A 14,916-nucleotide genomic window follows, 5' to 3' on the forward strand; every position below is an offset into this window, starting at 1 on the left:
CCCCGCCCCCTCACCCTCGTTCGGTGATAGGCTATGCCTCCTGGCCTTTGAGCCACTGGACCCTTCAGAGACCGAGCTTCGTCTGGACCGACCAATGACAGCTTCAGAACCGAATCCGTCCACACTGCGGACTGAGCCCAAAGTAGAGCCCACAGGGAAAACGGATGTGTTGGAAGGACCCCCCGCAGGTTAGGCCATCCTATATACGAGCCGTACGGAGACGAGACTGAAGGAAGGACTTCCTCTGCCATGCTCCCCTAGTAAGGGTATAGAGGCACGACCATTAACTCCCTAAACACCGACCCCACACAGAAAGCCATAGAAACGTCTTTATTGAAGGGGATAGGGGTCATGCTGAGTTTGGGGACATGCAGTGAAGGGGCAGTCGTGAGCTGTCCTTGGTTTTCAGGGCCCCAGGTCTGCCCTGGACACCCTGGGCCTTCAGGGTCTCCGTCGGCTTCTGCTGGTCAGTCCAGGGTGCTCTGAGGTCCTTCAGGGCCAGTAACTTAGATTTGGCGTTTTGGACCTGTGACCAGAACGTAGATTGAAATGGGGACTCCAGGATTTGGGATCCCCTCAAGGCCTCGATGCTCCTCATCTATTAGAGAGGGAGGCTTGAGGATTTGGGGATTCCCTTGGGACTGGGGCTCTTGGAATTTGGGTATCTTGAGATCCATGGACTCGGGGCATTGAAGTCCTCTGGTTTCCAGGGATGAGAATTTCTGTTTGGGGGTCTCCTGGTGCCTATGAATAGGGCTTGACATGCCCTGGATGCCCAGGATGCATATCCTGACTACAGTCTCCTCCATCTCAGGCATAGGGACTTCCATGGTTGGGTTTCCTGGGGGCTTGAAATCGGATTTTTAAAATTTGGGATTCCCTGGGGATTTGGGGTTCCATGATTTGGGGGTCCTGGGAGTTAGGGTTTGGGGCTCTCCTAGGGGCTGTAGGAATTAAGGGCAGAGGGAAGTTTGGGACATGTACTCTGGGGGTTGGGATCCTGAGTCCCAGAATGGGGCCTCCAAATTTTGGGGTCCCCCAAAGGGGGAAATCATTACTTAAAAAATAGAGAATTTTCTGGGAGCCTGGCCAGCACAGGTGCTGTGGGCCACATGGGGTGGGCTTCATACAAGGCACTGGGGGTTTCTTGAGGGTGCAGAGGATAGGAAGACTTGGGGGTCCTGTAATTAGCACTTCCAGGACTGTTTTGGCATCTGTAAATTGGGGGTGACAGTGGGCTGGTTAATGTGGGTCTCTTCTTGAGGGGTAAGAGTAGAGGTTTTTGTTAATGGAGGGAGTGTCCGATTGCAGTCTAAGGGTTTTGGGGTGACCATGGGAGTCACAACATCTTGACAGGACTGATATTAAATGTGGGTCTGTTACTCTTCTCTGGAGATGTTTCTTTCAAGGGGGTTTGATGCGGGGAGGGTCTTTGTTAATAGGGGATGGTTCTGCTCCAGTGACTAGTGACTCAGGAATGTTCTACTGTGGAGCATTATGTAGAGAAAGTCACCATCATTTGGGGTGAGATGGAAATCTGTTAATTGGAGGGTCTGATCTGAGGGGTGGGACTAGCCTGAAGGTACTACACTCAGGGAATCTCCTTCTGGGTAACATAGGGTCTGTATTTGGGGGGTCATCATGGGGGAATCTGTTAATAGGGCCTCAGTGATCGAGGGCTGGCTAATGGGGTCTCTATTCTGGATGTGTTACTGGGAATCTCTATCTCAGGGTGACTCGGGGGTTCCTTGTGTCAGGAGACGCTAGAGGGGGCTCTGTGTCTCTGTCAGATGTCCAGGGCCTCTAAGACTGCATCTCCGCCCTCAGCATCCAAGGAAACCAGCAGCAGAAGAGCAACCTGGGGAAAAGAACTGTGTCACAGCCCAGTGCAGGGTGTGGGAGCATCTGGGCCCATCCCCACCTGGCTCTTCCCCAAGGGTCTGGGATTTGCCCTTTCTGGGTTCTGCCTCCACCTTTCCGGCTCTCTCGGGCTCCTCTGGAGCAGAGGGTGTTCTGTCTCCCTTATTTTTGTTTAGTTGCTAGTTGTGTCTGACTCTTTGCGACCCCATGGACTGTATGTAGGTCACTCCTCTGTCCATGGGATTTCCCAGGCAAGATTATTGGAGTGGGTTTCCATCTCTTTCTCCAGGGGATCTTTCCCACCCAGAGACTGAACCCCTGTCTCCTGCTTGGCAGGCAGATTCTCTACCACTGAGCCACCAGGGAAGGTCTTACCTGCCTCTTAAAAATTGAATTCACCAGGATTCATGGTGGGGCCTCACTCTCTAAAGACTGTTTCCAGGTAAGCTAACTTAAGTCCTAAGTTTTCCTAACCTCTATTTCCAGCCCCAACCAGAACTCCAGACCCCTCTGTCCAGTGGCCCGGTGGATGGCTTTCCCTGAATTATCTCACAGGAGAGGGGACCAAGGGTTGCTACGCACCTGGAGATGGAGTTTTCTGATGCGATGTCCTTTGGGGTCCGGACTGTTGTGAAAGTGCGTTTGGGCTGCGTCACTGAAGAGAGGGGCAAGGTCTCAGGTGATGGGATGACAGACCCACCTCTGTCCTCAGTATCCACCCAGACTCTTTGTCATTAATATTTATCTACATCCCCAATATCCTACACTTCCAACAGCCATCTAGACTCTCTTTTCAATAATATTCCCTGTGTCCTCTGAGACCTACCCATGTCCCCAGTGCCTGCTCAGAGCCTTGTCAACATCCTCTTCTCCGTAACACCCATCCTTTTGGGGGTCCGACTCATCATTTTCCTGGATCCCCAATTAAATACTGGAGATCCTGTCACCAGCATATACCTAAGGACCCATGACCTTCCTGCCTAGCCTCAAACCACATTCCTCCGCACACCCATCCTTCAACTCACTTGTCACTTGATGTACTTTTTTGGCTCCGACATTGTCCCCAGGGGGGTCAGTGGATCCACCAATCCTGGGGAGACATGAGAAGTGGGAGGAGTCAGAGCCACAAGAGGCCAGGGTCTGGCAGGAGCTGAGCTGCAGGGGGCCTACGAGGAAAGCGCTAGGGTATGGGGGTGGGTGTCCGCTCTATCCTCCTGGTCCAAGAGGAGGAGACATCTATGGCGGGTATCAGGGCTCTAGGTAGTACCCCCCCTGGGCGATGATCAGAGTCTGGGCTCACCTCTGAATTCGAGATGCTGGTGCAAAGACGCCATGCTTCGGGGGGCAGGTGAAGTACCGGACACCGAAGACAGAGCCGTCGTGCTTGCCGGTGGGCTGGTCCAGCTCGATGCCATACCAGTACCCTGAAACAGGAGGGGGTCAGGATGCCTTGAGGCCCTGCCTGCCCCCTGGCCCATATCGTGATCCTCACCTGGGGCGAAGTCTGTCTTCCCATAGAAGCGCACAATCCCTTGCTTCTGGCCAGCGACGAGGACTTGGTCTCCAACCTCAGCCTTGGCTCCTTCGCGCTGCTGCAGGCTGCCCAGAGACGGGGATGATGAGGGTTTCTTCTTACCTGGGGGTGGAGGGGACAAGGGTTGAGGGTGAGGCCTCTAGATGCCAGCCCAGGGGACGCTGTGCCACCCAGAAAACCACAGGTAGGAACTCTGTCCTTGATCAAATGAGACGAACTGCAGAGCCCTTCTCTGAAACAGGAGTGGGGGGCTGGGGGCCTTGAAAGAAAACCCCAGCTGCCAGAGAAACTGGGGTTGGGGGCTTTAGGCGTGTGGGAGAAAACTGAGTCAAGAACCTAGAGAACCCCAAAAACTCTTTCTCAAGGATATTGAGGCCAAAGGAAAAACCGAGTGTCAAAAGTTAGAAATTGTCCTTTTAAAATGAAGGAGAGGGGGGAACTTCCCTGGTGGTCCAGTGGCTAAGACTCACACTCCCAATGCAGGAGGCCCACATCAATCCCTGGTCAGGAAACTAGATTCTGCATACCACAACTAAATATCCCGCATGCTGCAAGGAAGATGGAAGATCCCATGTGCCACAACTAACACCCAGCACAGCAAATAAATTTTTAAAATAAAAATATGAAGAGGGGAAAATAAATAAAATGAAGGAGGGAGTTGGGTCTGAGGATAAAGCAAGTCACTAAAGCCAGGAACCCCACAGATTGTTCCCTAAAACTGGGAGAAAGCCTTTGGGTCTAAGGGGAAGCTAAGTCACAGGGGGCAGGGAACACATACAGGTCCTTCCAAGAACTGGGTGGGACCAGTACTGAATCAAAGGAGAAACTCAGGTAAAAAGTCAGGGACTCAAGAGTTTGTCCTCTAAAATGGGAGTTTGGGCCTGAGCAAAAACTGAGTCACAGAAGCTGGGCTACCCACAGAATATCCTCAAGACTGGCTCCTGTCACCCCGTGGGCTCCGCCTGACCTTTGTGTTCCCTGCGGCCCTTGCCAGTGACACGGGAGAAGTCCATTCGGGGAGTCCGAGGTGTGGAGGTGACGGATGAAGGAGGTGCGTCCACTGCCTTGGAGATCTTGGACACAGAGGCAAAAAGACCTGGGGGGACAGAGCCTGGGCTGGGAGTTGTCCAGGCCTCTGGCCCCTGCCCCATCATCACCCCTGTCCCCACCACTCAGTCAGCAGCATCACTGCTGAGTGGACCCCAGTGGGACTGACCCTGCTTGGGAGGGCAGATGAAGTACCGGACGCCCCCAACACTGCCATCATTCTTGCCCTCGGGTTCATCCAGCTCCACGCCCACCCACTGGCCACTGGCGAACTCCGTGGTCCCACAGAACCGCAGCGTGCCCGTCTGGAGAAAACAAGGGAGGATATGGCTTGGGTGGGCCTTGGGAGGCCATGATAAGATCACTGGCACAAGGAATTCCCTGGCGGTCCAGAGGTTAAGAGTCAGCACTTTCACTGCTCAGTCCCTGGAGATCTTGCAAGCTGCACAGAGTGGCCAAAAAAAAAACAAACGATCAGTGGCAACAAGCAGCATGGTGGAGTGTATGAGGGAGCCCCAGGCTCAAATCTCAGCATCTCAGCTTGGACATCACCATTCACTGGCTATGTGACTTAACCATACTGTGCCTCAGTGTCCTCATCTGCGAAATGGGAGTAGAAATTGCACCCACCTTACAGGATTGTTACAGAGCTGCCCTGTCCAATGTAGTAAATAGCCACTAGCCACATAATGACAATTTAACTGAAATCAGGACCTCCCCCATGGTCCAGTGGTTAAGATTCCATGCTTCCACTGCAGGGGTTATGGGTTTGATCCCTAGTCAGGAAAGTTCCACATGCTGAGCAAGGTGACCAAAAAAGAAAAAAAAATAACTAAAATTAAATATTTCCCCAATTGTAGTAGACACATTCCAAGTTCTTAATAACCACAATGTGGCTTGTGGCTACTTCACTGGACTATAAATACACAGAACATTTCCAATCTCACAAAGTCTATTGGACATGAATGCTACAGAGACAGAAAAGCCCTCAGTACAGGGCTTGGTGCTGAGTAAGGGATCAGTACGTGTTGACTATTAGTATACTGTCCCTTTTGTAGAGGGACTGCATGGGCCTCAGTGTCACCTGTAAAATGAGGATAACAGTCCACCTCAGAGTCTAGTCATCTGGTAGAAACATTTTTAATATATGTGACATTGCTTAGCTGCAGTGAGTGTGGTTATTATCATTTAGGTGAGGTTCCTTCACTGCTCTAAGCCTCAGTTCCTTGTCTATAAAATGGGCTAAATAATAGTGCCTCCTTTGGAGAGTTGGTGTGGGGATCAGAACAGTGGCTGGCACACAAAGAGCACTTGGTGTACACCAAGCCCTGTTCTAAGGGCTTTACTCATTTTAACTAATTTAAACTTGGGAAAGAATCTAAAAGAGAATGGATATGTGTGTATGTGTAACTGATTCATTTTGCTGTACAGTGAAGCAAACTAACACAACATTGTAAAATACAAATTCATTTTTAAAATAAACCTCATACAACCCTCTGAAATGGGTATTATTAGTTTCCTTTTACAGATGAAGAAACTGATGCCCAGAGAGGTGAAATCACTGGCCCCACAGCTGGCAAGTGGCAGAGCTGAGATGTGCTTGAGCAAATCCTAATAACCACTGTGCTGTGCTGCTTCTCTCCAGGCAGAGACTGTTATTACATGTCTCCAGACAAAGGTTCCACCACTCTGGATTTCTTACAGTCTTCTATGTTGTAAAATGGAGAGAGTCAACCCCTCCTGCTTTCAAAACTGGGACACTGATTTGATTAGATCACGTACAAGAACTTTCCAAAGGGGGCTGATGCATGCAAAACTCTTGATTAGGAAAAAAAGTGTGACTTTATGGCTTCTCACTGCACAAAGAAACAAAATTCAGTCACTGCAGTGGCCTGCAGGTCTAGTATGATCCAGCCCCTGCTAACCTTGCCACTTCACTCCCCCTAGATAACTCCCCTCCATGCACACTCTTCTGAGCCTTTGTACCTCTGGTTTCCTTTGTCTTATATTTTTACAAGATGAGCTCCTTCCCATCTCAGCCCGTATATCACCTCCTCAGAGATGCCTTCTCAGAAGACCCTAGCTAAAACCACCTCTGCCCTCGGCCAGGGCCAATTTATTAAATATTTTCATTTAATAAATGTTTTCAAAGCCCTTGCTCCTGGAAATTATCTTAACTGTGAGTTGACTTTATTGACTGTCTCTTCTTCAATAGAAATGGAGTTCTATGAGAGCAAGGCTGGGGCTGACACAGGTCTTTACCCCCAAGGACAGGCTGGGTCCAGGATGGAGCCTGAGGGACATCAGGTGAATGAATTCAATTTGGAATGCCTGGATGAATGAAGATATTCTCTGTCCTCTGGGACTTTATCCCTGCTCCCTCTTCCTAAGACCCCCCCCTTTCTCCTTTTCTTCTCCTGGCTCACTCCTCCACATCTTCAAGTGGGTGCATTCCCCATCACACCCCTGATTGCTCTGATCCATACTTTTTTCCCAAGCAAAGGAGTGATCACTCTGGGAGCACAGGTGGCCCCTGAATGGGGACCACAAGGCCCAGGGGGCCCCAAATGGGGCCGACCTGTGCTGATCACTCTGCCTGTGCTTCCCCACAAGAGCCACAACTGCTCTGGGCTGTCACTGTCAGGAGATGGATCTGTTGTCCCCCTTGGATTAAGAGCTCAGCCCAGCGTGGGGCATAATGGAGGCTCTAGCAGAACAACTGTTGGATGAAATAAACGCTGTGTGCATGCCCGGGAGGGTGGACAGACAGAGGGGGCGAGTCTGGACTCTGCCCAAGGCCCCAGCTTTGAGTGCTGAGTCCTGCCCTCCCCTCCCTGCTCCAGTTCCTGACCTTCTGGCCATCCAGTAGCACGCGGTCTCCCAGGCGCAGGCCCAGTGCGCTGAGCATGAGATTGCCTGGGACGTTGTCGTAGTTGGGTAGTGTGACCTTGGGGAGGGCGCAGGAGAGTGGCACTGCCTCCTCCAGTAGCGTCCTTAGCTCCTTGGCCACCAGTGCCGCCTCTGCCTTGTCCAGGGACATGTCCATGGGGTCTGGGACCACCTCTGCTGGCACTTGTCCCTTTCGGTTCTGTGGACCAACAGGAAGAGAGGGGGAGAAAACTCAGTAGTGGTAGGCTGCCCTCCCACTGAGGCCATGCCCCCAGAGATCCTGGGTCAAGGTGAAGCAGAGATGGGAGTAAGGTCATGGCCTGGGCCAACATGGCAACAGGAAGGGATGGGGCATTAAGGTTCAAACCATGGTCCCCAGGGAAGCCCACCCCTAAGACCCCAGCCTGGGGATGTCAAGTATGGAGCCAAAGGGGAATGAACGTCCCACTTCAGTAGTGTAGGTCATGCCTTCAGGGCCAAGACCCCAAGCCCAGAAATGGGGCCATGGAAGGACAAACACAGAAGATGGGCTCCTGTGGTACCAGGTCAAGGGTCCAACTGGGCCAATGGGGAATGAGAGCTTCAAGAAAGGCAAGTGGTCCTGCCCCCCTCCCATCCTCTGCAGAGGCCTGCTGGCTGGAAAGGGATTGGGAAGGAAGGAAAAGGAAGGTAACAGGACTGGGCCAGGGTGGCAGTACCCGAAGCGCCGGGTTGGCGCCGTGTTCCAGCAAACACTTGGCCGCGCCCAGGCACAGGTTGGAGGCAGCGATGTGCAGGGCTGAGCCGTGGTTGAAGTCACTGCACGTGGAGTTCACCACTGGGAAGTGGGTGAGAGGACGGTTCCAAGTGAGCGCCCTCGGCTCCCAGCCCTTTCGCTGCTGCCTTCCAGTCTCCGGAAGTCCATCTCTTCATCTCTCTCTTAACCCGCAGGCTCCAATGCCTCCCGCAGCCTCGGACAGAGCCCCGCCCCTCCTCGGCCACACCCCTCCCGACTAGCTCCTGCCAGGTCCCAGCAGCGTTAAGGACCACTGAGCCCCATTTCCTGCGCCTCCCGCCTCCTATCCTGGCCTCCCAAGCCGGGACCATTAGTCATCTTCCCACCCTTCCTCACTCCCTACACCTGAGCACCCTCCTCCTGCTTCAAGACCTCCTTCCTCTCCTGGGCCCTGCCCGCTCCCAGCCTGGCCCTCCTCCTCACCTCGGGGCCGCGCACCCTTCAGCAGCACACGCACGAGATCGGGCACGTCGAAATAGGCGGCGTAGTGAAGTGCGTTCATGTTAGTCCAGCGGCTACGCAGGGTCACGTCTGCGCCCAGAGCCAGCAACTGCTGCGAGAGGCGCACCGCCGCCGCGGGGTCCCCTGCGCGACAGCCCAGGTCAGCTTGGGTCCCCTCCTCCAGAGAGTGGGGCCAGGGCCATGGGGCAGACCCTGGGCCTCAGGGACTGCACTTTGGGGTCCTAGGCTGTGGACTCAGGATGGAGGTTGGAGGGCTGGAGTTCTGAGAATGTCGGGCGTGGGAGCCTAGGTTGGGGGTTCATGGTTTGGGGGCTAGGACCCTCACCGACTCCGTGGGCCCCAGCCTTGCACGCATAATGGAGCAGTGTCATGTCGGTCAGCCCATCGCGATCATTCACATGGCAGCCTCGACGCAGAATCTAAGGGTGCCAGGGACCAGGGAGGGTTACCCAAACACGTGAGGGACCCCTTCCCCTCCTCCCTTGCATCACCAGTGTCCTTACCTCGTTGCCGATGACGTCGATCTTGTGTTGGACTTGGGGCACCCACTGACGCACGATGGCGAACAGCTCAGGGATGGTGGTCTGGGGGTCAAACAGAATCTCCTGGCAGGCAGGGTCGTTGGGGTCGAAGAAGGTGAAGGCTGGGGTGGTGAGAGGTCCAAGGTCACCCCCAGGCAACCTGACCCCGCCTCCTTCCACCCTGAGATACAGCAGCCCTAGGTCTTTGTCTTTAAGACCTCCTAAGGCAGGGTCTCACACTGGTGGCCTTTGGGCCCTGGGCATTTTCTGTGTGGCCAGCATGAGGTTTCAAAATAAAGAGGTTTCACATAAAACTTAGGATGCCCTCTGTGTTTTGAAAAATTAAAGATCAGGCAATTCCTGTATAACAGCCACCTCTACCTCATGAAACAAGTGTGACAAGGAGTCTGCATGCCAAAGGGGATTGCTACTGTTCTGGCCCATGGTACCCTGTCAGTCTGGGCACGATTAGGCCGAATCTCCAGAGTAAAGAAAAAAAATTTTAATATTGATTTATTTATTTGACTGCACTGGGTCTTAGCTGCGGCATGTGGGATCTTTGTTGTAGCAGGCGGTATCTAGATCTAGTTCCCTGACCAAGGATTGAACCCAGGCACTCAGCATTGGGAGCATAGTCTTAGCCACTGGATGACTAGGGAAGTCCCAGAGTAAAGAAAACTTAAAAGCCAGAAATCAGTTTTTAAGAAAAATCTCCCCAATTTTTCAGCTACTGTGCAGTCCACATAAAATGTATCCATGGGCAGGATCTAACCTGTGGCCAGCCAGGGGGAAACCCAGAGGAACTTCCATCTCCCTGCTTTAGACTCTGAGGATTGCCCTCTAATAATGTTCAGCACCCAGCACAGGGCTGGCATGTCATGGGAACTCAGTGCCTGTTGAATGGATGAGCACATGAATGACCAGATGATAGAGAGCCCAGGGAAGTACCATACAGTCTCCAGCCGGCAGCCTGTGTGCTCCTTTAAAACCCCAGCCCTTCTTGGCGGAGATCCCTGCCCTGGCTCCCATCACACTCGAGTACAGATCCAAATCTCACTCTGGCCAAAGGCCCTGCACCAACTGGCCTTGTCTGTTCTTTGCTCTCTCCCCCTCACTCATTCCCCTCCAGTCACACTGGCCTCCTTCCGCCCTTTCAGTTTGCCAAGCAAATTGCTGTCTCAGGGCTTTGTGCTTGCTGTTTTTCTTGCCAGGGCCAGCCTTCCTCAGATCTTCTTAAGGCTCCAGAGAGGCCTCCCCAGACCACCCTGGCTAAGTAAGCACCTCTGCCCTTCTCCATCTCTTCCTCCCCCCGCCCCCAATTCTTTTTTTTTAAATTTGGCTGCATCGCAGGGCATGTGGGATCTTAGTTCCCTAACTAGGGGTCGAACTCACACCCCCTTCACTGAAAGCACAGAGTCTTAACCATTGGACCGCCAGGGAAGTCCCTCTTGCCTTTTTAAAAATTTCTTTAAGAATATCACTACTTGGGTACTTCCCCAGCCATCTGCTGGTTAAGACTGCAGAGACCTGGGTTCAATCCCTGATCAAGGAACTAAGATCCTGCATGCCTCATGATGTGGCCAAAAAAAAAACCAAAACCCATTACTTGTTTACTCCTTCCTCCCTCCTCTTTTCCTCTTTCTCTTCTTCCCTCTTTTCCCTCTATCTCTCTTTCTCACTTGTCCCCCTCACTGGGACATTTCTGTTCTCCCTTATCCCCAAGGCCCTGGCATCCAGGAGATGCTCAGTCTCCACTGAATCAATGTACACATTTAATAAACACGTACACGAGTTTCTCTCGGAGTCCACCTTAGCCCTCTCTCTGGCCTCAACCACATGTTCAGATTCCTTCACCTTCTGTGACCAAACCCTCCTTGTTTCACAAGCAGCAGGGTTCCTGGGGGTGGGGAACAGACACCCTAGGCTCTTTGACATCCCAGCAGGCCACAGGCCCCAGCTACATTTCCAAAGGAAATTTTCCAGTTTTCCGGGATGGATACCCTGCCCTGGACACCCAGATAATGTTATTTTTCTATCAGACTGAGGGCAACCTTTAGCCTCTCTGATCCCCCTCTAGGGAGTGACACACGTCCACAGAGGCCATCCCTCTTGCCCTATCCTGCTGGTGCCTACACTCTGAACTTGGAACCTAGTTGAACATACAGCTACTGAGGATTCTCAGCCAACATCTAAAAGCCTCCTCCTATACCCAGTTCTGGCTGAGCTCCACTCTCTCTATGCAGTAACCAGAGGGAGCTTTTAAAAATATAAATCAGAACTGCCATTCCCCTGCTTTTAAATACCCATGCCCCCGCCCCCAACTGCTCTCCCCACCATCACATTTAAAATATACACGAAGTCCTCACAGTAGCCTTGAAGGCCCTTCCCAGATCTAGCCCTTGCCAACCTCTCACTTCAACTCTGATCACTCCCTAACTGCAGCACCATGAGTTTCTTTTTGTTCTAAGCTCAGTCCTGCCTCAGGGCTTTTGCAACTTGCTGGTTACAGCCTGGAACTCTCTTTTTCCAGGTCTCCTATGGTTGATTCCTCCTCTTGCTCAGTTGTTGTTTAGTCACCAAGTCGTGTCCCAACTCTTTGCGACCCCATGGACTGGAGCCCACCAGGCTCCTCTGTCCATGGAATTCTCCAGGTAAAAATACTAGAGTGGGCTGCCATTTCCTTCTCCAGGAGAGCTCCCGGACTCAGGGATTGAACCCACATCTCCTAATTGGCAGGTGGATTCTTTACCACTGAACCACCAGGGAAGCCCCCCTCATGCTCAGGGTTTCCACCTAAATGCTTCCTCGTCAGAAAGACCCATCCTGACTGCTCTATCTCAAGGTGCTGCCCCCTAGCCATTCTCTATTATTATATCTCCATCTTTTATTTCTTTCATAGCATTCACTCCAATCTGAACTTATCTGATTTTTTTTTTTTTTTCTGACCATGCCTCATGGCATGTGAGAGTTACCGGACCAGGGATCGAACTCATGCCCTTTGAAGTAGAAGTGCAAAGTCCTAACCACTGGACCCCCAGGGAAGTCCCTGAACTTATCTGATTTATATATCTGTTACTTGTTTAGTCTTGCCTTCTCTCCTGAGAGCAGAGATCATGCCTGGAGTGCTCACCATTAAATCTCCGTCTCCCAGCAAAGGCTGGTCACCGAGTATAGTACTGCTGGTGAATGAGTAGACACTTTCTATTTATCTAAGAGGACACCTCCCTCTCAGCTCCACAGCTTCCTACCTCAGAACCTTCACTCCTGTGGTCACCTCTCCTGGGATCCCCTTCCCCTTGTTAACCCTCAGTCCATCCTTGGGTCTCCCTTGAATGTTATTTATTCAGGAAAACTGTATCTTAAAAGGCTCTTGCAGACTCCTATTCTTGGCAAACACGATTCTCATCATGTCTTTAATTATGTACCTGTATTTTTGTACTTATTTGTGTGACCATTATTGAAGCCTGTGAATTTTCTTAGGCAAAGACTAGATCTGTCTGCCCCACCTCCTAGGTCCATAGCAGGCTTTCAAAACATGCTTGTTGAATGACTAAAGGACCGAATGATGTGTCATGAATCAAATATTAGGATTATCCCAATTCCATTCTCCAGTGGGTGAATGAATGAATGAATGAAGGGGGGTAGGGATGCAAGGGCCATGACTCCTCCAGACCACCTTCAAATCCTCGGGAGTCCTCCCACCATCTCCACCAGCGGAGTTTTCAGCCAGACCTCCCTGGCCACCCAAGGCTCCAGGCCATATTGCAGGATGGGGAGGGGGGTTACCGTAGTCCTTGGGGAGGGGGGCTGGTGCCGAGGGGTGCACAACAGGCTTCTGCCGGCGCTCCTGGGTGGGGCTGGGGGGCTCCGGGACAGGCTCCTCCTCCTCCTCCTCCTCTTCTTCCTCCGCCCTGAGCGGCGGGGCCATGGGGGCAGGATCTGTCTTAGTCATGGTCCTCGGTGGCTCTCGGGGGACAGGTGCAGAGTTGGGGGTGGGCTTCAGGCAAATCCTAGGGGCAGAGGTCAACTAGAGAGGGTGATCCGCAGTCTCCAGAATCTGAGCCCCTCAAAACGCTCCCAGGGCTCCGGATGGCTCTCACGCCCCCAGCACTGGATTTTGGGCAACCATGGAGATGTCAGTCACCCATCAGAGGACCCTGGTTTGTGGGCCTACGGTCTACCATTTCCCCCAGGCCAGTCCCCCATTCTTCTCCTCCCGCGTCAGGCCCCTCAGTCTAGGCCGCCCCCTCCCCGGGTTTGTTTATCTCAGGATGCAGGATGCTTTGCCCCTCCCCTTCTCCGCTGGCCTCCCCTCTACCCGTCTTACCTCGGGTGGATGGGGCTGAAGACCAAAGCTGAAGCCGGGGAAACTGGAGTAATGGGGTGTCACTGTCTGGAGAAGTGATGGGGGAGAAGGAGACAGAGAGAAGGGGATGAGGCCCAGACGCCGACGGGGGGATGGGGGTGGAGAGGGAGGGGCACTGACAGCGCATGCGCCGTGTCACCCCCGACCAGGCGCGGGGGCGGAGACAGCGTGAGGCTGTTTGCATTGATGAAAAGGCTGCAGGCAGGGATGGGAAGGGAAGAGACACCGAGGATGGGGAAGAAGAAATGGCCACCAAGAAAGATGTGAGGCTTGGAGACAGGAGAGATGAAGCAGTTGTTCAGTCGCTAAATCCTGGGAAAACCGGCCCAGTCCTTACCGCTGTGATAGCGCCTTCCCCGCAGGCCTGCAAACCAGACCAGTTAGGGCAGGGGTCTCTGTGGTGGTGACAGGTGTTCTCTCTCTCTGACGTATCAGACCTGACCTCTTCTCCATGTTCGCCCTAGACAAGTGATGTCTCAGAGGGATGGTTTTGTAGAGACTCCTAAGGTCATTGTCACGGTACTTGTCACAGAGTGCTCGCACGCACTTACCAGGCCAGAGAAGCTAAGCCACTTGCCCAACGGCATAGAGCAAGTGGGTAAAATGGAGCTAAGACTTGAATCCAAGTAGCCCGGCTTAATCACCATGCTACCTGACTTTGGCAGTGTAGGGTACATCTCTGCCAACAGACCCCTCCCCAGAAAGGCCTCCAGGAGCCAGCCCAGGATGGCTTCATCACAGTGGCTTGGCTGTTTCACACCTGACTATGGCCTGCCGTGTCCACTCTGATCTGAATAGAACTGGTTGACTTTGCCTTCCACCCTTCATCCTTCTAATGGGCTGGCCCAGTAGCTCCATTCAAGGTATTTCCAAGCTATTTCATCCCTCACCCTCATCCCAGGCCCTGTCCCTGGTCCATCCTTCATCCTCTCCTACCTGGACTGTGGCAGCAGCCTCTTCCCTGTTCTCCCTGCTCCCCCTAACACCCCAATATGCTGCCACAGGGGACCTATTAATACCTATCACATCAGGACCTTCCTAAAGGCATCTGCTTGCTGCACCTCACCCCAGATAAAAGCCAGTGTCTCAACCATAGCCCACAAGTCCCATCATCTCGCCAATCTCACCTCCTCTCACTCTCCCTGTCACTCACTCCACTGTAACCACACTGGCCTCCTTGTCCCCCTTCACCCCTGGACCTTCGCACTAGCTGTTTTTTCTGCCTGGAATGCTCCTCCCCCAAATACCTGATCTTTCTCCTCTTGTTTAGGCACTTATTGGTTCCTTCTCAATGAGACCTTTTTGGCTCTATCTAACGTTACCTCCCAACCCCACCCTCCTTACAAACTCACTCCCTTCCCTGATTCAACACTGCCCTCCTCCAGCTTACACCTTAGATGATGCTGTTAGAACAAGGGCTGTTCTCCCTGGAACATCTAGTCTGCATGCCTTCCAGGCCAGC

The 14,916-nt window shown here is 52.7% G+C and overlaps 1 protein-coding gene across 1 annotated transcript; it reads right to left on the minus strand.

Annotated features, from left to right (window-relative positions):
- Positions 1–334: 334 nt before the first annotated feature.
- Positions 335–13,534, minus strand: CLIP3 (CAP-Gly domain containing linker protein 3). Its single transcript, XM_052655918.1, has 14 exons — positions 13,416–13,534; positions 12,875–13,098; positions 9,071–9,210; positions 8,893–8,986; positions 8,529–8,690; positions 8,029–8,147; positions 7,293–7,529; positions 4,611–4,746; positions 4,362–4,490; positions 3,353–3,496; positions 3,161–3,284; positions 2,886–2,950; positions 2,443–2,515; positions 335–1,858 (listed from the first exon to the last, which is right to left on the minus strand). Exons 2-14 carry the CDS (start codon positions 13,038–13,040, stop codon positions 1,804–1,806), a joined length of 1,644 nt encoding a protein of 547 aa, XP_052511878.1. The 5' UTR covers positions 13,041–13,098; positions 13,416–13,534; the 3' UTR covers positions 335–1,803.
- Between the last annotated feature and the right edge of the window lie 1,382 nt (positions 13,535–14,916).

The sequence above is a fragment of the Budorcas taxicolor genome, chromosome 18, assembly GCF_023091745.1.
Source record: "Budorcas taxicolor isolate Tak-1 chromosome 18, Takin1.1, whole genome shotgun sequence".
In the NCBI taxonomy this organism is placed as follows: domain Eukaryota; kingdom Metazoa; phylum Chordata; class Mammalia; order Artiodactyla; family Bovidae; genus Budorcas; species Budorcas taxicolor.